The 23,234-nt window shown below is 38.3% G+C and overlaps 1 protein-coding gene across 1 annotated transcript in view; it reads right to left on the bottom strand.

Moving 5' to 3' along the window:
- LOC311088721 (interleukin-1 receptor type 1) overlaps window positions 1–22,987 on the bottom strand; it is a 35,107-nt gene extending 12,120 nt beyond the window's left edge. Inside the window, exons 1-4 of the mRNA XM_084123004.1 lie at window positions 22,818–22,987; window positions 17,919–18,008; window positions 17,023–17,275; window positions 1,651–1,831 (exon numbers count right to left, since the gene is read on the bottom strand). Coding sequence (XP_083979130.1) covers window positions 1,651–1,831; window positions 17,023–17,275; window positions 17,919–18,006 — 522 coding nt within the window. The 5' untranslated portion in view covers window positions 18,007–18,008; window positions 22,818–22,987. The remainder of the gene's footprint in view (window positions 1–1,650; window positions 1,832–17,022; window positions 17,276–17,918; window positions 18,009–22,817) is intronic.
- Between the last annotated feature and the right edge of the window lie 247 nt (window positions 22,988–23,234).

Raw genomic sequence — 23,234 nt, 5'->3', positions numbered from 1 at the left:
GCATAAGTGCATTTATTATAATAATATAGTTGAGATCATGTTTGGATTTATTACAGTTCATCACTGAAGCTTTGATTGGGTGCCAGATTGAGAAGATTAAGTAAAACACAGGGCAGAAAATGGTTTCCTTTTAACAGAAAAGCTCTGATTGGGTATTTAAGCTCTTGAAATCTGGCAACCACAAGCATGAAAGCTCGTAGTGGCCTGTTAAAAACGGTCTGTAACATTTTGTCTATTATGTGTTTTTTCCACAAAAAAATAGATTTTGGTCAAGTTTTTTTTTTTTTTTTTTACTACTATATTTTAGTCTTGTCTTTTCATCAACGATATTGCATGTTGTTGATATAGTCACAGTTATCGTTAATGAACAATGTCGTCTCGTCTTAAAAAAATGGTAGTCGCCGAACATTTTTCATCATAGTTTTCGTTAAGTAATTAACCCTATGCTGAATTGAAGGTGTAAATGTTTAATCAGTCCATAAGAATTCTCCTGGGAATCGAACTCATAATCTTGGCGCCTGCTCTACTGTTTGAGCTTCAGGAAAGCAAACACACACAAAGACATAAGTACATATTAAAAAACATCAACATGTTTTTTCAAAACAAAAAACAACGGTCATTAGTTAACCTTCCTCATTAGTTCCGCTATTTATTTCTAGACTCCAGAGCCAGTTTAGTTTTCTCCTCTCTCTCGTCTCAATCCGTCACGTTATCTGTTCCTCCGGTTCTCTGGTTCTCCCGCCGGCACCTGGGAATCGAGCTGCCCAATACTCTCTGCTGGACCTAATTATTTTCTGTTGGCTGCTTTTGCCCATTGTGTGCAAATTATCCATAAATAAACTGAGTTTTTGTTGTGCTCACAACATAATCTCGTCCTGATCCTTGAGATGTATCAAATACAATTAATTTAAAATGTACCCGGAACAGAACGATCATACAATATCTAGAATTTAACATAGAGCACAAGGGTTAATTTGTTCCTTAAATATCTGCCTTTTCCATTTAGGAACCAGGGTTCCCACACTACACAATATTTAGGTTTAAATTTTACATTTATGAATTGGAACTATATATAAAACTTCCATCCACTCAGATTACACAGTTTTAAAATAAACAAATGTGACATTGTCAGTCAAACATAAATGAAAAGGTTCAGATTTCTGCACTCAAAAAAATCTAGCCATAGTTTATCTACTTGCATCAATTTGATTTTATTTACATAATAATATTTTATTTTTAACTGAATATTCTATTCAGTTAAAAAGTATGAATATAGTTAAATATGGCTAGGTGTGGAACAAGCTATATTCACTGAAACAGCATTTTCATAAATTCACGTTTTTTACTGGTTTTAATTATGACTGACTGACATGCATCAGACTGAGTTTGTTTGTTAAAACTGTGTAATCCAAATGGATGGAAATTTTATATAAGTTCAAAGGCATAAATTTAGACCTAAATATTTTTTCGGACATGAAACATTGTCATTAAAACTAATAAAATCTTAAAAGTTCAAGGGAAATATGAATATGTTGTTTCTGTTCAACAGAAAAACAACATTACAGGCGAGAAATTAATGGCAGAACTGTTTTTCCTTCAAGGCCTCGACGGCGACCCTGACCCCGTATGGAGATAATGATGTGTTTGTACCTTGTACCACTGGATGGAGGGATGATCCACACTCCTGATGTATCTCCTCAGAGGACAGGTGAGGAAATCGTTCACACCGGCACTGATGCTCTGCAATCCCCTAACCGGTCGCTTACAGTCTCCAGACGTCATCTCGCTCACCACCAGCACTGCAGCCTGTCTGTAGCACTTACTCGGAGTCCTGAAGACGACACACAGGCGTTTATAATGAGACTGTCTGTAGCACTGACTTACGCTAGATAGTGTTACATTAAGCACCAACACTATCTAGTGTAAATGATAAATACCACTTGACATTTGTGCTGGCTACTGTATACAGGCCACCCGGGCACCATTTAGACTTTATAAAAAAATTTGCTGATTTTTTATCCGAGTCAAGTCAAGTCAAGTCATCTTCATTTATATAGCGCTTTTAACAATGTAGATTGTTTCAAAGCAGCTTTACAGAGATAAGTGTATAATTTAAGGTAACAGAGATTGTTTTGGCTTTATAGTGGTTCTTTAATAAAGTTATTTTCCAGCTAAAGTTAGTTTTGATTGATTTGCTTCCGTCGCAATGATCATTTGTTATTAAATTAGGGGCCGCTAAGACGACACCATTCTCTCTACACCGACTTTAAACGCGAACCTGTGAGAAACGCTGATGGCGTTCACATGCGCATTTAGAATGGGTTCTATAGTTATGTGCGTTTGAATATACGTGCGCAGGTTTGGAATTCAGCCATCAAGTGTTAGACAGTGTTCTAGGTTATAGGTTATATGTGAGGAAGTTTTTTGTCCAATAATTAGAAACTCTGTTTTTTCAGAATTTAGAAGTAAGAAATTACGAGTCATCCAATTTTTTATATCAGCTATGCATTCCGTTAATTTTGTGAATTGATAAGTTTCGTTAGGTTTTGAAGAAATATACAGCTGAGTATCGTCAGCATAACAGTGGAAGCTAATTCAAAATCAAATCAAATCAAGTATATTTGTATAGCGCTTTTCACAATACAGATTGTATCAAAGCAGCTTCACAGTATTAAAATAAAATAATACAACAAAGTTTGTTTCTAGTGGAATTTATTGATTGATAGAATAAAATTAAATATCCCCAAAATATCCCCAACTGAGCAAGCCAAAGGCAACAGTGGCAAGGAACCGAAAAAACTCCATCAAGCGGCCTAATGGTGTCCTAAAACTCCATCAGGTGACCTAATGGAGAAAAAAAAAAAACCTTGGGAGAACCCAGGCTCAGTCGGGGGCCAGTTCTCCTCTGGCATTTATGAACTAGAGGCCGGATTGTAGTTTGAAACTGTGAGATTAACAATATTATATGAATGCCTGGCTGAAAAGATGCGTCTTTAATCTAGTTTTAAACTGGGAGAGTGAGTCCGAGCGACGAACAGTATCAGGAAGGCTATTCCAGAGTTTTGGAGCCAAATGTGAAAATGCTCTCCCTCCTTTGGTGGATCTGGATATCCTAGGTATGACCAAAAGCCTTGAATTTATTGATCTTAAAGAGCGCGATGGATTATAGGGTGATAGAAGATCCGTTAAATAGACTGGAGCTAAGCCGTTTAGGGCTTTATAAGTCAGTAGCAATACCTTATAATTAATACGGAACTTTATAGGTAACCAATGTAGTGATGATAAAATCGGTGTTATATGATCATATTTTCTTGATCTAGTAAGAACTCTAGCGGCTGCATTTTGGACTAACTGTAGCTTGTTTATTGAGGATGCAGGACAACCGGCTAATAAAGCATTACAGTAATCTAGTCTCGAGGTCATGAATGCATGAACTAACTTTTCTGCATCAGAAACTGATAGCATATTACGTAGCTTAGCAATGTTTCTAAGGTGGAAAAAGGCTGTTTTTGTAACATACGAAATATGATTTTCAAAAGACAGGTTACAATCGAGTATAACACCCAGGTCTTTTACTGTAGAGGATAAAGTAACAGGACATCCTACGATGTCAAAGTTGTATTGTGAGAGGTTCTGTGGGCGGTTTTTTGAACCGATAAGTATTACCTCTGTCTTGTCTGGATTTAATAATAGAAAATTACGCGTCATCCAATCTTTTATATCTTTAACACACTCTGTCAATTTGGATAATTTATTGTTTTCATCCGGCCGTGATGAAATATATATTTGAGTGTCATCAGCATAACAATGGAAACTAATTCCATGTTTCCTTATAATATTTCCAAGTGGCAGCATATATATTGAGAATAATAGAGGGCCCAACACAGATCCCTGCGGCACTCCATAGTTTACTGGAATTATGATCGATTTTTCTCCATTTAAATAGACAAAATGGTAGCGGTCTGATAAGTATGATCTAAACCAGCTTAATGCTTGTCCTTGAACACCAGTATAATTTTGTAGTCGATCTAAGAGTATTGTATGATCTATAGTATCGAACGCAGCACTTAGATCAAGTAAAACTAGTATTGAGAAACAGCCTTGGTCAGAAGCTAAAAGTAAATCATTTGTGATTTTAACGAGCGCAGTTTCAGTGCTATGATGCGGCCTGAATCCTGACTGAAACTTTTCATAGATATCATTTTCTTGCAAGAAAGAGCCCAGTTGAGCGGACACAACTTTTTCTAGTATTTTAGACATAAAAGGTAGATTTGAAATGGGTCTATAATTTGCTAGATTATGCGGGTCTAATTGTGGTTTCTTAATGAGAGGTTTTATCACTGCCAGTTTAAATGTTCTTGGAACATGACCTAAAGATAAAGATGAGTTAATAATATTGAGGAGAGGCTCTTCCACTACAGGTAACACTTCTTTCAGTAGTTTAGTTGGTATAGGATCTAATAAACATGCTGTTGTTTTAGATGAAGTGATACGTTTATTTAACTCTTTTTGTTCTATAGTTGTAAAGCACTGTAATTGTTCTTGAGGGGTGATAATTGAGGCTGAATTATAAGGTGCGATTGAGGATTGAACGTTTACAATTGTGGTTCTGATGTTTTCTATTTTCTCAGTGAAGAAGTTCATGAAATCATTACTACTAAACTGTAACGGGATATTTTGTTCGGGTGACGTCTGTTTATTTGTTAGTCTAGCCACGGTGTTAAATAAAAACCTAGGATTGTTTTGGTTGTTTTCTATTAGTTTGCGGAGATGCTCAGCCCTGGCCGCTTTTAGGGCCTTTTTATAACGTGACATACTGTCTTTCCACGCGATTCTAAAGACCTCTAAATTAGTTTGTTTCCATTTACGCTCTAAATTACGGGTTTCTCTCTTTAGAACATGCGTAGTATTATTGTACCATGGTGCTTTAATTTTCTCTGTGGCCTTTTTTAATCTAACAGGTGCAACAACATCCAATGTTCTAGAGAGAATGGTGCTCATAGTGCTAGTTAGTTCTTCTAGTTCATCTGTTTGTTTGGGTTCAGGCAGCAGCTGAGACAGATCAGACAAGCAACTCGAGAAATTATCTATGGTGGATGGAAGGATTGTTCTGCCTGGTCGAAAACGCGGCGCCGCATGACATATTACAGCAGTACGTAATATGCAAGTTACCAAGTAATGGTCAGTGACATCATCACTTTGTGGAATGATATCTATATCGGTTGGATCGGTTCCATATGATATAATTAAATCGAGTGTGTGATTAAGACGATGAGTTGGTCCGGTGACGTTTTGTTTGACCCCAAAGGAATTTAATAAATCTATAAACGCAGCCCCTAACGCATCATTTGGATTATCTACGTGTATGTTAAAATCTCCAACAATTAATGCTTTATCTACATTGACCAATAGATCTGAGAGAAAATCTGCAAACTCTTTTAGGAAATCAGCGTAAGGCCCAGGCGGTCTATATACGGTAGCCAAGGCTAGAGATAATATTGATTTTTTTCTAACATCTAAGAGCGTAACATTTAGTACAAGTATTTCAAACGAAATAAACTTATAACCCGTTTTCTGAGTAACATTGAGAATATCTCTATAGACCGCTGCAACACCGCCGCCACGACCAATCAGACGGGGTTCGTGCTTATAGGAGTATCCTGATGGAGTAGACTCATTTAGACCGAAATAATCATTAGGTTTAAGCCAAGTTTCAGTAAGGCAAAGGACATCGAAGCTATTATCCGTGACTATTTCATTTACAATAACTGCCTTAGGTGTGAGTGATCTAATGTTTAGAAGACCTAGCTTTAGAAATTGTTTTTGTTTACTAATAGCAACATTTTCTGGTTTAATAACAATTAGATTTTTTCTAGATCCTGCAGTAGATTTATTATTTGATCTCACTAAACGAGGAATAGACACAGTTTCTATGCAATGTTCTACACTATTTATATCAGTTAATTTGGTGCAGCAGAGACTATGATTTGAACTTTTGGTTACTAGTCAAAAGGTATTTAACATTTTGGAGATGTTATCTGACAGAAGATCCGATCCGAATCTGCTTGGGTGTAAGCCATCGGCACGGTAAAGCCTAGGACGCTCCCAAAACAGATTCCAATTATTTACAAAGAGCAGTTTCTGCTCATTGCACCATGACATTAACCATTCATTTAGCGCGAATAATCTACTAAACTTTTCATGACCTAGTCGGTACGTGGGAAGCGGTCCTGACACAATGATCGTTATATCAGGCGATGTGCTGCGTACCGTATCGATCAGATTCCTGAAGTCTTTCTTCAGAACCTCTGTCTGTCGCAGCCTGATGTCGGCCCCTCCCGCGTGCAGGACCACAGTTCCGACGCGCTCGTTCAGAATCTCGGGAACGTGAGCAGCGATTTCAGAAACACGAGCACCAGGAAAGCAGTGACTATGCACCTTACTTTTATTTAACGTAGCTTGTACGTGTCGAACGATGGAATCACCGATGATCACAGCATCGCGTTCTGTTTCGCGAAGAGGGGAGAAGCGGTTTTGTGTGGATATCTCGAAAATCGGGAGGGTCGGAGAGAGTTTTCTTGGTCTAGACCTGACTCGCGTCTTCCGCTGCGGAAATATCCAGGCTTCGTGGTGGCATGTTGGAGCCGGCGTAAACGAGACCATGGCTGATCGCGGCCTCGACGCTCGTGACCGATGCTGAGTAACGCACGGAGTAGACGAGGTCGGAGTCAGCGGGTTAGTAACGTTGATCACTGATTTGTGTGCATCGGCGCGTGATGTTTCAAGAGCTAACCGCCGGTCTATCAGCTCGGCTTTTCTCACTAAAAGGTCGTGGATCTGCTTCTCAACAGCTTCCAGCTCAGACTGCAACGCGTGTAGCTCAAATGTGTCCTCACCTGCACCAAAAGGTAGACTACTTACATCTGATATATTCGCCATTTTAACAGATGGACAGTAAGTTAAGTTAGCAACGACGCTACCAGTGATGCTATCAATATTAATACTAATTTATGACTGAAGTCTTGGATATAATCCGTCTTTTTAGTGGTACAGGTGTAGAGTAGACGCACGATAGGCGAAAAAAATGTTTGTTTGTAAGTGAGTGTGGAGAAGACGCGTTCAGCCGTGATCCACAGGAGTAACCTATAAGAGTATCCGACGTTGGATCACTAATAGGCTTGAGACGCGTCTGCTCAACAGTCCGCGTTGTAACTATGAGGTGAGGAAAAATAGAAAATGTTCGTTGTAAGTGAGTTTAAAGAGAAATCAAGAATTATAAATCAATCGATGGAGCTCCAAAGACAACAACGCGTTCAGACGCGACGCATGCGCATTCGAAACACATCCGGGGGATGATATCTCCTAATGGATGTGTTACCATTAGGAGATATCATTAATTCCATGTTTCCTAATGATATCTCCTAATGGTAGCATGTACAGAGTGAACAGCAGCGGTCCTAGTACTGAGCCTTGAGGTACACCATACGCTGAGTTAGTACTGGCTGCAGATTCAGTGGTAATTGTTGATGATTTGATCCAAAGCCTCTGGATTACTTACAAAGCACTAATGGTTTAGCTCCCCATTACTTGAGCAAGCTCTTAACGCATTATAGCTTTATAGTTTTACTCGATCTTAGTGCTGCGTTCAATACTATAGATCACACGATACTCTTAGATCGACTACAAAACTACACTGGTGTTCATGGACAGGCATTAAGCTGGTTTAGATCGTACTTATCAGACCGCTACAATTTTGTCTGTTTAAATGGGGAAAAAGATAACGAAGATAACGTCAGTAAACTATGGAGTGCCGCAGGGATCTGTGTTAGGCCCTCTATTATTCTCAATATATATGCTGCCACTTGGTAATATTATAAGAAAACATGGAATTAATTTCCACTGTTATGCTGATGACACTCAATTATATATTTCATCACGACCAGATGAAAACAATAAATTATCTAAATTGACAGAGTGTGTTAAAGATATAAAATACTGGATGACGTGTAATTTTCTGCTATTAAATTCAGATAAAACGGAGGTATTACTTATTGGTCAAAAAAACTGCCCACAAAACCTCTTACAATACAACTTTACTTTAGAAGGATGTCCTGTTACTTTATCCTCTACAGTAAAAGACCTGGGTGTTATATTAGACCGCAACTTGTCTTTCGAAAGTCATATTTCATATGTTACAAGAACAGCCTTTTTCCACCTTAGAAACATTGCTAAGCTACGTAACATGCTATCAGTTTCTGATGCAGAAAAGTTAGTTCATGCATTCATGACCTCGAGACTACATTACTGTAATGCTTTATTAGCTGGTTGTCCTGCATCCTCAATAAACAAGCTACAGTTAGTACAAAATGCAGCTGCTAGAGTTCTTACTAGGTCAAGGAAATATGACCATATAACACCAATTCTATCATCTCTACATTGGTTACCTATAAAGTTCCGTATCAATTACAAAGTATTACTAATGACCTATTAAGCCCTAAATGGTTTAGCTCCTGGGTATTTAACGGAACTTCTAACGCCCTACAATCCATCGCGCTCTTTAAGATCACTAAATTCGAGGCTTCTGGTCATTCCTAGGATATCTAAGTCCACTAAAGGAGGGAGGGCATTTTCACATTTAGCTCCTAAACTGTGGAATGGCCTTCCTGATATTGTTCGAGGCTCAGACTCGCTGTCCCAGTTTAAAACTAGATTAAAGACGCATTTCTTTAGCCAAGCATTCACATAATACTTACCTTTTATATTACAGTTGAATCAGATTGAATGCATTATTGTTATGAACAGCAGCTACGCTAATTATTTCCCATCTGCTTTTCTGTTGTTATCTCGGGACGCTAGTCCTGAGGTAAACACAGATTGTCAGCTCCAGTTTGTATCCAGCCTCCCATGGAAACTACAGATGCCCCCACACCCGTGCAGAGACGACTCGAAGCCTGTGAAGAGACGACTCGACGCTGGCGATATGTTTATGCCCTAAATTAATGTATGATTAACTAACTGTATCTTTCTATGTACATTTCTGAAATGCACTTTCTGTAAAGCTGCTTTAAAACAATATGTATTGTGAAAAGCGCTATACAAATAAATTTGAATTGAACTGAATTGAATTATAGCCCTTCGCATCTATTGCAATCTCAAAATTCTGGCCAGTTGATAATACCTAGAATATCAAAATCGACTGCTGGCGGTAGATCCTTCTCCTATTTAGCACCTAAACTCTGGAACAGTCTTCCTAACATTGTCCAGGAAGCAGACACACTGTCAGTTTAAATCTAGACTAAAAACAAATCATGATGTCACATCAAACACGCATGATGTAGTCAGCCGGATCCAGGCCACATCCAGATCAGATGGAGGACCTGGACCTAGACATGACCACAAGACATGATGTAGTCAGCCGGATCCGGGCCGTATCCAGATCAGATGGTAGATCTGCGCCTAGACACGACCACAACACATGATGTAGTCAGCCGGATCCAGGCCGTATCCAGATCAGATGGAGGACCTGGACCTAGACACGACCACAACACATGATGTAGTCAGCCGGATCCGGGCCGTATCCAGATCAGATGGTAGATCTGCGCCTAGACACGACCACAACGCATGATGTAGTCAGCCGGATCCAGGCCGTATCCAGATCAGATGGAGGACCTGCGCCTAGACACGACCACAACACATGATGTAGTCAGCCGGATCCAGGCCATATCCAGATCAGATGGAGGACTTGGACCTAGACACGACCACAACACATGATGTAGTCAGCCGGATCCAGGCCGTATCCAGATCAGATGGAGGACTTGGACCTGGACACGACCACAACACATGATGTAGTCAGCTGGATCCGGACCGTATCCAGATCAGATGGAGGACCACCCCAAAATAAGAATATATGAGCTTACAATGCCTAGTTTTACTACGCATATTCTCATCTGCATATCATTTGCATATGCTTATTCATCCATGTGATGCCACGTTTAACAATAAACGTACACGACATTTGGAAAAAATGAGATACGGATGTGCCCTCACATTACATTGATAAAAAATCATTTAGTAGCCTATCCTTGCCTTGTTTTTTAAATAAATATAAAAGTATAAAATACATTTCAGAGAAAGTTTTTCTCAATCTTTTCCACTGGCCAAATAGTATTTTTAATTGATTTATATTTTTAATGGAAACAGATAGGCCTTGTGCATTATTTGCACGAAAATATTTTCTCAGACAATCGCTATTATCATAAGCAAATCTCTCTGTAGTTAAAACATTAAAACACAGCACGCCAGAGGAAAAGTGCTCAAAAGCATTGCATCCAGTGTAAATATTTCTACTGAATATAATTTTTTTTGTAAATTCTCAGTAATGATTTCATGTTATTTAAGTGTTTAATAATCTCCATTAATGAGAATGGCATATTTAATCTAAATGTTTATATATGTAAAACATAGTTTAAATAATTATTTTATTTATTTAAACTGTTATTGTGAACATGCATAGAAGGCTATTTATGATTAGACTCATGAAGGTTTACAGTTTTCCTTCATCTGCCGTTAGATATGCGCCAGTTTCACTAAACGGCCCAGCGCGCTCGCTGGCACGGACATTTAAGAAGGGATGGATATTTGCTTCAAATGATAGGTTTGGTGAGTACAATTATATTTATATTATATTTCTGTATAATTTTCTTTAAATGTTCTGTCTAAAAGTGACCAAAAAGACATTTCTTTCTCCATCTCCATCTCACCATCGGTGTCGCCAAACTGCTCCGTCACCAAAACGTTAATACGCATGGGTCAGAGTTTGTGTGCACGTGCGCAAATTTTCCTGTCAAGTTTGTTTTTATAAATCACAACTTATGCGTCAGAAGTGGCGTACGCCTCTTTCAGGGCCTGTTTTGTGCGTACGCAGCGGTTATAAATGAGGCCCCTGGTGATTGTTGTTGTTGTTACACTACGGCATGACCAAATCCTTGTTTAATATTGAACAAACAAAATGTATTCTATGTCCGCTTAATCTTTAATATTTGGTCACTTTTGTACGATAGACATGCAACAGCCGCTGTAATTTCTTAAAAAAATAAGATGTGCAAACATGCAAACTCAGAGCGAGGGGTTAAACTTTTATTTTGAAATCACGATGAACAACAATACGCATATTTAGAAACATATTTATGTATTCTCCTGTGCTGGCGTAGATTTACAAATGAGTTACGTTACAAATATTGTGAAATGACACACACAACGACACACGTTCCCAGATGAACGTTATAAGCAACACAAACTCACAGCATGAGAACCCCGAGACGCTCCACGCATAAATGATAAGGCCAGTGCAATTATGAAACACAAACCGTGTCCGACTTTTTGCGTTCCCAAATGCACATTACTGGAAACCTAAACACACAACACATGCAGAGACTGAGTGTGTGTGAGCAGTGTTTATTGTGAACGAGCTGAGACTTTAACATGTAATCTGCACGCATGTACATAATTAAAGCGTCGTGCTTCTCTGTGAAAAAAACTGCATATATTTATTTAACTGAATCGCAGCCTTTGTGATTTCACAATAGCACTATGCTATATTATGATTTTAAATGGTTTAAATATATCGCATAGCCTTAGAAAACGGTGTAATAATGCGGTTCATGGATTCTCCGTGGAATGGACACTTCCGGTATTTTGCCGGTTCAATCAAGGATTTTTTAAAAATCAAATAGTCGGCTTTAATCGAAGAATTGTGACAGCCCTAGCCAGGGCCGGCTCTGTAAATCTGGGGGCCCTAAGCAGGATAATTTTGGGGCCCTGCCTTGCAGTGAATAATGGAGTATTGCCACCGCAAACCAGCAACTGTATACAATCAAACCCTTACACATTTCATCTGTACCTCTTTTAACATGATTGCCCACAATTATTTTACTGCTTATTAATATACACAGATAAAGATTACAGATTTGCCAAATTTCTACATCTACTTTTTTACTGTATGAATGCTTTGTACATTTTAAAACAGCACAAACTGTTTTTGTCCACTAGGCGGCTTAAAACCTTTAGTTTTAAAAAATCAATAAAGTTGTTGCATATACAGGTGTTGCTGGAGTCTCGATCTTTGAACTTCTTTTCCCTTTACCACACTTTTGCTTCCTTCTAAAGTGATTTAATTTATTGATGTATCAAAGAGATTAAAAATTCTACAAAAGATTCTAGTTTGAGTTGGTATTTATTTTTTATATATTCCAACTACAAAAACACTACTTCAGCGAACAATCATCAGCCAAATGTGTATATAAAATGTTTAGTTATAAAATATATACCTTAATCTAATAAAAAAATAAAAACACTTTTTACATTTTACAGTAAAAAAATAAAAATAAAAACATTTTACAGTGTCATTGTTACACGTTACATGTAGTTCACACAAAAAGAATTCTACAGTAAAAACTGCCTAATTGTGCAGAAAATGCAATAGCAAATGCAATGCTCTTTGTGCATTGTGTAATGTGCCAAGTTAAAAAATTCATGCAAACATAATTCTACAGTAAAAACTGCTTAAAATCTGAATTTGGTTAGAGTAGTAGCTCTACTATAATGGGATTTTTTCCCCCTTTTTTTTCTTTTTCCTTTTTTCTTCACCCGATGGATAGACTTTTTTTTTGCGGTCAAATTTCCAAGTCCAGGGATGACAACGATTTTACACGGTTGGTTGACTATTAAACCGCGGCGACACCGGCGAGTACCATCTGAAGTTAGGGGGCCCCCTAGTGGCAGTGTATATTTTTTTCCTACTATGGAAGTCAATGGGACCCAAAAACTGCCTGGTTACTGATATTCTTCTAAATATCTTCCTTTCTGTTCAGCAGAAGAAAGAGATTCATACAGGTTTGAAACAACATGAGGGTGATTATATGATGACAGAATTTTCATTTTAAAAGTGAACTTCTCCTTTAAACGCTAGAACAGGAGCAGAACTAGATTACATCGAATCGCACGGTAGCAGATTCATCACAGGCAATAACGACTCGTACCCTTCTCACCCCAGCAGACAAAACTGTGATGAAACTGTGAACGCTCACGGACGGCCGCAGCTGCAGCTCTGCCGAGGACTGGCTCTGTACATCGTCAACGGAAGACTGCGGGGGGACTCGCTCGGCCGATACACCTACAGCTCAGCTCTGGGGAACAGCACTGTAGACTATCACAGATCTCGACCTTTCCTCTCTGAGAGCATTCACAGTCAAACCCCTGAAACCTTTCTCAGACCACAGCCAAATCATCCTCTATATAAAGCAATCTGAAACATCACACAAACCAATTAGGACCCCATATCAAATGAGCAAAATAATGTCTTTCAAATGGACAGAAACCAGTGCCAGTAATTACAGCACTGCTGTCGAATCCTCAGAAATACAATCCTTCATACATTCATTCCAAATACAGGAATACCCTAAAAACCAATTCGGCATCAATCAGGAAGTACAAGACCTAAACAACATATTCTACACAACAGCACAAAAAAGTAATTTGGCAATTGTTAAACCAAAGAAAAAATATTTAGAGACTGACAAATGGTTTGATTTGGACTGTAAGGCTCTGAGAAAAAACCTCAGAAATTTATCAAATCTAAAACACAGACAACCAGATAATCCGGACCTCCGCCTTCTTTACTGTGAGGCACTAAAACAGTATGAAGCCACACTCCGGCGGAAAAAAGCACAGTTTTTGCAAAACCAGTTTGAAGAAATCGAAAAATCTATAAACTCACACAAATTTTGGGATAAATGGAAAATGTTATACAAACCAAATCAAGAAGTTCTGGCAATCCAAGACGGGGAGAAGTGGAAGAACCACTTCCAGGAATTATACAGCCCAACTGAAATTCTAAATTATAATCAAAATGAAATCATTAATAAACTAGACAATTTGGAAAGATCAATTAAAGCAAATCAAAACCCTTTAGATTTCCCCATAACACTGAACGAATTGAAAGAAAAATTAGGAGTCCTTGAGTCCAAGAAAGCCTGTGGTGTTGACAGCATCCTGAACGAGATGCTGAAGCACACAGACCACAGCTTCAGACTGGCCATGCTCAAACTGTTCAATGATGTTCTGTGTGTAGGGTTCTTCTCTGAGATCTGGAACAAGGGCCTCATCAGCCCCATCCACAAGAGCGGAGACAAACTAGACCCCAACAACTACCGAGGCATCTGTGTGAACAGTAACCTGGGGAAGGTTCTCTGCAGCATCTTAAACTCCAGACTTCTACACTTCCTAATGAAGCACAATGCCTTGAGTAAATCCCAAATTGTCTTTCTTCCAAAATGTCGCACATCCGACCACATTTTTACATTACAAACACTAATTGACAAATATGTACATCAAAACAAAGAACAAATTTTTGCTTGTTTCATTGATTTCAAGAAAGCATTTGATTCAATTTGGCATGAAGGATTATATCTAAAGCTTATCGACAGTGGAGTAGGGGGGAAATTCTATGATTTGATCAAATATTGCAGCAAGACTAGTAGCATCTCTCCACATCCTGAGGGACGACCAGAGCAGCAAACGCCCAATAAACACACACACACTCACAGCCTAACACACCCCATCACACACACACACACACACACACACACACACAGCCTAACCCATCCCATCACACCTACACATGTATATAATGTTCAAGTTCAGTGTTTGTTTATTTTTGTTTTTTATATACATGATTTCTGCATTATAATCCTTTTTATTTTATTTATTAATCTTTGTTTACTCTATTATTATTGTTTTATGTTATCAGTATTATTATTTTTGCAATATCTAGCCAAGATAATATATATATATATATATATATATGTATATATATATATATATATATATATATATATATATATATATATATATATATATATATATCCTTTTTATTTAATTTTAACTATTATTATAATTCTGTGTACTAAATGTTCTAAATCATTTTCTATGTTGTTGTGATGCTTTGGCAATACAAAATGTACTTTTTTGTCATGCCAATAAAGCTTTCTGAATTGAATTGAATTGAAATGGAGTGAGTGAGTGAGAGAGAGAGAGAGAGTTAGTGAGTGTGTGGGTGTGTGTGTGAGAGTGAGAGAGAGAGAGAGAGAGAGTTAGTGAGTGTGTGGGTGTGTGTGTGAGAGTGAGAGAGAGAGAGAGAGAGTTAGTGAGTGTGTGGGTGTGTGTGTGAGAGTGAGAGAGAGAGCGCTTTCACAGACCTATGGCCACACATTCACCCATTCACTCACTCATTCATACACCGACGGCGGTGTCAGCCATGCAAGGCGCCATCCAGCTCGTCGGGAGCAGCTGGGGTTAGGTGGTATAATAGGTATACTATTATACTCATGGACACCTCGACACTTGGTCAAGTGGATTCGGTTTGTAGACAACCTACATGAACCACTAAGCCACTGCCGCCAGTTAGAGAGATCATATTATACTGGATGTCTTTAAAAAGGGAACTGGATGTATTAAGGTACACAAAAGAAAATAGGTTGGAAAATAAATAATATAAAAATAAAAAAAACACATGAAACAATAACAATAAATAAACAACTCAGTACAAAACACAATTATAATATAAAATGTATAAATAAAAATAAATAAACTAATAAACTAATAATATGTAAATAAAACTAAGAAAACAAAACATGAAGTATTTATTACATTAATAAATTTAAATAACTATAAATACACAAATAATATAAAAATACCAAATGAAACAACAACAATAAAATAAATGAATAAATAAATAAATAAGAAAAAAGTAAGCACAATCACCCTTCAACTTGAGACTTGTTAGATATCCTGTTCAGGGACTCATTATTCCATTTCTGTTCATCAAATTCCTGTGAAATTTGTTTAGATTATGTCTCAGTTGTTGAATCTTCTTATGTTCATACTAATATTTACACGTAAAAAAAAAAAAATAACTAGACGAGGCAGTTTGGGGTGTGAGTGTGTGCAGTGTACGTTGTAGAACAAAATGTCAAAGTATCGTCAAGTTATGTTTAGGCTTTATTTTACTCCTAAACTGAGAAACCCCACAGGAAACCTGTAAGGATCCAGCGGTGAATGAGTTTGTCCCGGGTTCTGTCGTCACGGCATTACTCGATTCATATGAACAAGAGCTTCCAGCATATTAGATCTCTACTTTACACAGAAAAACAGCCAAGCACTACATCTGCCTTACACTTTTACTCTCTATATTCACCATTATGCTAATCAGCCTGTTTCTGAGCTTACAGTAAAGTGTGTGTGTATTGTCTAAAGGTCAACATCTGCTCAACACGACACTGGTTTGCTCTTCTCACCATCCTGGAAACTTCACACACATCCTGATCTTTCCATCCATTTATTTCTTCGGTCAACAGAGCGAGTCTCTGGAAAACACCGAGCTGCAGTGGAAAACATCTCAACGCTCTAGCGCTGGAAACAGGCTTCTAGCTCTTCAAGCCCAATGACACATCTCGCGTGGGAAGCCCATCACCCCGAGTTCAGACTCACCACATCCTCTGCTCAAGCTCTTTTATAAAAACCTTTCAGTACCAGACCAGGACCACGTGACACTGAACCTCATCCTGTAGCCTATTTTAGTTCAGCTACCCCGAAATTCAATATATGTGGACAAAAATCCCCTGTACGAGTTTCTGTCTTATATTTCTATAAATGCTGCAGTTAGGCACTATCACATGATGTGCTGTTCTTCTGAATAGAAGCACGTCTGCAGTTCAACAAACAAGAAGTTAATACAGTGGCTTACATTTTAAACACATTATTGGCTGTTTTTGAACTATTTTGCCAATGAAAAGAAGTCAAGTCACCTTTATTTGTATAAGGCTTTATATACAGATGCAGATCTGCAACTCATGCCGACGATGAAGAAAACCCTTTCTGCCAGTGAAATGGCTTGGTGCCTCCTATGAGGCATTATCAATAAACATGTAGAATTACCTTTAAAAATCAGGAGGAAGCCGTTCATACCTGAGCACACACACGTATGTTCCCTGGCTCTCCATGCTGATGTTGAGGAACCACAGAGACGTTCCTGAGAGCGAGACGTTCTGCTGCCCGTCTGTGATCTCCAGGCCTGTTCTCTCCTCAAACCACGTCACGTTATACGGCGTTTCTGCAGGATCGAACAGATACTGGATCTGCAGTGGACACTCCAACAGCGGATACTCCCCGGGGATCGCAAACGTACGCTCATACGCAGGTCCGTAGTCCACGCAGGATTCTGTAGGAGAGAACATGATGAAGACTGAACAATATAGAGAATCTACAAGAGTAATAATACATGAGCTGGTGAACAAGAAACTAAACAAGATACACTGCAAAAACACACAACGAGTCCTAACCAGACGACACGCCAGAAAAGGAATCTTTCCCATTTTAACCAGAGGTTTTATATTTTAGAAACGGTTTCTATTTTTCTGCAACGTCACAGCTGGAACAACAACACAAAGTATGGCAATGATAATCTCAGGTAATGTTGGATATTGTTGTCCTATTGTTAGTTTAATTGCTTCTATTGCTGTCCTCATTTGTAAGCCGCTTTGGACAAAAGCATCTGCTAAATGATTAAATGTAAATTTAAATGTAAATGTTTATGTGCTTTATTTAATGTTAAAAATGTGTAATGTGACTTTTAATCTCATTTAGTGCTCCAGCTTTGCAGCCGTACTAAAAGCTCATACTTCAACTCAGATCTTCAAATGAAACTACTGGAAACAAGAAAGCTGAAACTGAACGGCTGCATTCAGAGAAAGGTGCAGATCTCCAGAACAGGGCGTGGCTTCCTCTGATTGACAGTCAGACAGGCTACCCCCCACCCCCCACGCCCCATAAAGTTAACAATGGAAACTGATGCAACTTCTTACCTGAACCTAAAGGTTCCTTATTTGATATTACACCACATTCGGTTGCCCGAAGTAAAGCGGCCAGAAAAACAAGGGACAACCGACCCATATCTGTAGAGGAAGACAGAGAGAGTGAAGAATCAATAACCACTAAATCAACAGACTTAAGAATCAATAACCACAGGAATAAATGTGTGTGTGACATTCAGAACTAAACTACTGAATCTGAACTGAGATAGTAAGCAGAATTCAGAATTATATTTTCATATTTGAATTTAAGAAATTAGGAATTCAAAGAAACATGTTATCATACACACAACATATAGGCTATTTAGATTTAGAATATTACAGTAGATATTAATAATCTAAAATAACTCAATTAATAATAATTATATATATATATATATATATATATATATATATATATATATATATATATATATATATATATATATATAACTGTTATTTGCAGGTTTTCCTGTATATAATATTGGAGAACCCTATAAATAAGGCTTTTATGACGTTGTTAGTCATGTTTAATGATCTTTGAACCTCATGTTTACTGGAAGCCAACAGTGTTTGAGACACAAACTCAAAGTTCAACCCTGATCCAGGCCAGAAAAACATTTGCGTGATATTTTCTCACTTTATTTATAAAATGTACTGTATATTCTCTATACAAATAAATGTCAAAATGAGACATACACAAAATTAATTAAATACAAATGTGGGAATTAAATGCACGCTTATTTTATACAAAATTTACTCAATTTACAATCTTTTTAAAACTGAAATATTGTACATTATGTATTGTATCTGTAAATACTGGTTCTGATTCCTACTCTCGCTTCCCTCTTCTTCGGGAACACCTGCTGACTCGAGCCGATCCTGTCGACTGGATAGAACTGAGCTGTCATTCTTGCACAAGAGTTTTCGATCTTTACAAGAGGAGACATTTCTGAGGAACTTCAGCTGCTTGCTCAGCGAAAAAACTGGGAATTTGAGGAATGAAAGTAAGAGAAAAAGGGAACGCGCTGAAATTAAACAGGATCTAAGACAGCCTAAATTAACCCTGTTCTTAACCTCATTCATGCGTCTCGTGGACTGCGAAACATTTACTTCACCATTAGTAAATAGTTTTTAATGGGCGATGATGTCCACCGGTTCCAGATTTAATGACCACTGTCCTTTTATGACCCTGATTAAACACCCTTTATATTAAAACCAGCCTGCCAAGCAAATCATTTTAAAAGGATTTTGAAAATATTTGTCCACACAATAAAATACAGTTTTGTTTTGTTTATTTAAATTCATAAAATTTTTATTTCATCTAAATGTGTATATTAATAAAATCATTCTGTTTCTTCATTACTTCTCTCACTCCAGTAAAAGAGTGCACTTATTTACGCTCAGTTTATTTATTTTTTTATAAATCCTGATATGTGCGTGGAAAATTGCTTGCACACATTTCAATGTCTTTTTTGTGAGTATGCAACATGTATACATCATCTAAAAACACTGTGACTCTTAAAGGCGTGTTGCATAATTTTGGGTTGATTCACATAAATATTTGCAATCCGGTTTAACCATTTCTGCTAAGAACTGGAAAAAATAAAGAAGAACAGATCTATTGACTGCTGATGGATGATCAGAATGAACCATGAACCTGACTGTCAAGTCCAGTGAAAGTGTGGGTGGCACTGGATTTAAGAAATGACAATGAAGTTGACCTGGAAAAACTCATTCCAACAAGCCACATCATTATAATAATAGTTCAACAACTTCCTGACAGGGTGAAGCACAAGTTAACATGCACTTTACAGTATTTCCATCAGAGAGAAAAGTGCTCAAGAGTTCCCACAAGCACAGAAATCTGCGTCTGATCACCTAAAAAAACAAAAACAAAATAATTTTTACTTTTGCCCTGTCAGGTCACAACCAGACTAGGTGAGCTTGGTCTGGAGGTGCCTGTAATGGTGCCATAGCATACTTTGCAGAGGAAGACTCAGCGAAACATAGAGGCTTAACTGCTTGGGTTGGGTGTCGCTGATGGTGGGGGGGGGGGTGATAATAACTGTATTGACTGGCCTAAAATATAGTATTATTATTATTATTATTATAATTACTACTATTATTATTATAAATTACAGTACTACCACTACTCCTCCTATTATTATCATGAATATTATTGTTACTACTACTACCACTACTATTGCTACTACTACTATTATTTTTGTTATAATTATTATTATTAATATTATTATTATTAGTAGTAGTAGTAGTAGTAGTATGAATACTACTTTTACTACAACTCTGTCACAATTACTATGATTCTCTTAAATTGCCTCTATCTATATCACTAAAATATCTCATTGCTTAAACTTACCAATGTACCTGCATACATCACTATATTGATATATTTATATTTAGTTGTTTTCTTTTTCTTTTCTTTTCTCTTTTTTGGGTGTTCTGTATGTCCCTCTCTCTTCTGTGTGTATATATGTCATTGATCTTTTACTTTGTATAAGCTACAGTGTTTTAACTTGCAATAAAAAAAAAGAAAAAAAAGAAAAAAAGAAAGAAATCTGCGTCCGAACACGCATGAGAACACGCATGACATCACGCATGAGGACACGCATGACATCACGCATGAGGACACGCATGAGAACACGCATGACATCACGCATGAGGACACGCATGACATCACGCATGAGAACACGCATGAGAACACGCATGACATCACGCATGACATCACGCATGAGAACACGCATGACATCATGCATGAGGACACACATGAGAACACGCATGAGAACACACGAGGACACGCATGACATCACGCATGAGGACACGCATGAGAACACGCATGACATCACGCATGAGGACACGCATGACATCACGCATGAGAACACGCATGAGAACACGCATGACATCACGCATGAGAACACGCATGACATCACGCATGAGAACACGCATGAGAACACGCATGAGAACACACGAGGACACGCATGAGAACACGCATGAGAACACGCATGAGAACGCATGAGAACACGCATGAGAACGCATGAGAACACACAAGAACACATATGAGAACACACACAAGGACACGCATGAGAACACGCATGAGGACACACACGAGGACACGCATGAGAACACACACGAGAACACGCATGAGAACGCACGAGAACACGCACGAGAACACGCACGAGAACACGCACGAGAACACGCACGAGAATGCATGAGAACACGCACGAGGACACGCACGAGAACACGCATGAGAACGCATGAGAACACGTATGAGAACACGCACGAGGACACGCATGAGAACACGCATGAGGACACGTATGAGAACACGCACGAGGACACGCATGAGAACACGCATGAGAACGCATGAGAACACACACGAGGACACGCATGAGAACACGCATGAGAACGCATGAGAACACGCATGAGAACACGCATGAGAACACACACGAGGACACGCATGAGAACGCATGAGAACACGCATGAGAACACGTATGAGAACACACATGAGGACACGCATGAGAACACGCATGAGGACACGTATGAGAACACACACGAGGACACGCATGAGAACACGCATGAGAACACGCATGAGAACACGTATGAGAACACACATGAGGACACGCATGAGAACACGCATGAGGACACATATGAGGACACACACGAGGACACGCATGAGAACACGCATGAGAACACACACGAGGACACGCATGAGAACACGCATGAGAACGCATGAGAACACGCATGAGGACACGCATGAGGACACGCATGAGAACACACACGAGGACACGCATGAGAACACGTATGAGAACACGCATGACATCACGCTGTACAGGCAAACTCGCTTACATTACGCCATCTTCACATTACACAAGGGTTTTTTCAATAAAACAGGCCTTTTACAGCTTGTTTTGGTGTTTTCAAAAAGTATTTGCTGCAAGATTCGAAACTTTCTGTCAAGCCATTTAAACCAAAGGCTAAATAAATAAACAAATAAATAAACATGAATATAAAATATGAGTGTAAAATGATTTGTTGATCGGATGAATGATGGAAAGCCTTTTATCCAGGCTTTAGTGTGGTCAGGGTTATTTACACCAGTCGCTTTTTCATTTGATGGTTCTGGTAATAATAAAGTTAAAACACAATTAAATTAAATGATGAAATGATATAAGAATTTAAAAACTTTAATGTGTATGATATGAGGTGTATATATAAGACCACAGATGATGACTTCAAAACCACACTTCAAAATGAGTTCTTTACAGAACATCTGTGCTGAGTCAATTTAATAACTAGTGCCAGGAAAATACTGTACAAACTAATAAAACACTGTCAAAGCCAGGAATCAGCGGTTACCGGACGCTTCATTTACACCAGTCACGCTTATATTCCACATGATCTTAAAGATCTAAAACTAGCATGCTAAATGTAATGCAATAATGCAAATTTGTCTCTATTTGAATTTTTTCATGCAACTAAAATCACAAGCATTTGAGCAGCACATGTTTCAAAGCCTCCCATAATGATCCTCACAAACAAGAAGCTCAAATACAAAGTTTATATTTGTTTACTACATTAGTCACTACATTATTCCCATAACTGCATATGTGATGTTTTCTTATGGCTTTACTGTTATTCTAAAATGTCGGAAAAGGTCATAAAAATAATAATGAGTAAGAGTGTCCAAACTTCTGACAGCCTGACTTTTCCATGTCTAAAAACAGACAGGAACATGAACATTCATTTATCGAGTTAAATGGTAGGCAAGGATTTTTCCTCAACGCATGTTTACAGAGGAAATGTGGGAAATGTTCTCATCAACTAACCCACACACAGAAGTTAAAGCATGGATATAAATGAATGAGCCAGAACAGATTCTGAAGTGAGGAATCTTACCTACAGTCCTTCTTCCCAAGACAACATGATTCCCTCAGTAAATTGCGCTTTATACTCCAGTCATGGACAGAGAGACAGCTTTACGTGTTCATCGGAGCCTAACGAACCCGTATATCTGTCTGTGTGTGTGTGTGTGTGTCTCAGATCTTTCGTGCCACTTCTCCAAATCCACAGGAAAAGCAGGTTTTGCAATATCCTCTAAGCTTTGGGAAGCTTCCTCTCCAAGAGTTGCGCAATGAGAGGCGGAGAGAAAGAGCTCACTGAAACTTAGTCATTTTATCACGCTGACTAAAACTGCTTCTTTTTAAACGATCTAACAATGTTTCTTTGGTTGAGGTAGTGAAGTAAACTTGAGCCTAATCCCGGTCAGAGAATGAGCATGCGCAGTTACAGCTGGAGTCCTGCAGGGGGCAGAAG

This window comes from Abramis brama, assembly GCF_963993115.1.
Source record: "Abramis brama genome assembly, chromosome: 8".
Lineage (NCBI taxonomy): Eukaryota > Metazoa > Chordata > Actinopteri > Cypriniformes > Leuciscidae > Abramis > Abramis brama.
Note: the sequence above shows the minus strand (reverse complement) of the source record. Positions and strands in the feature narration are given on the sequence as shown.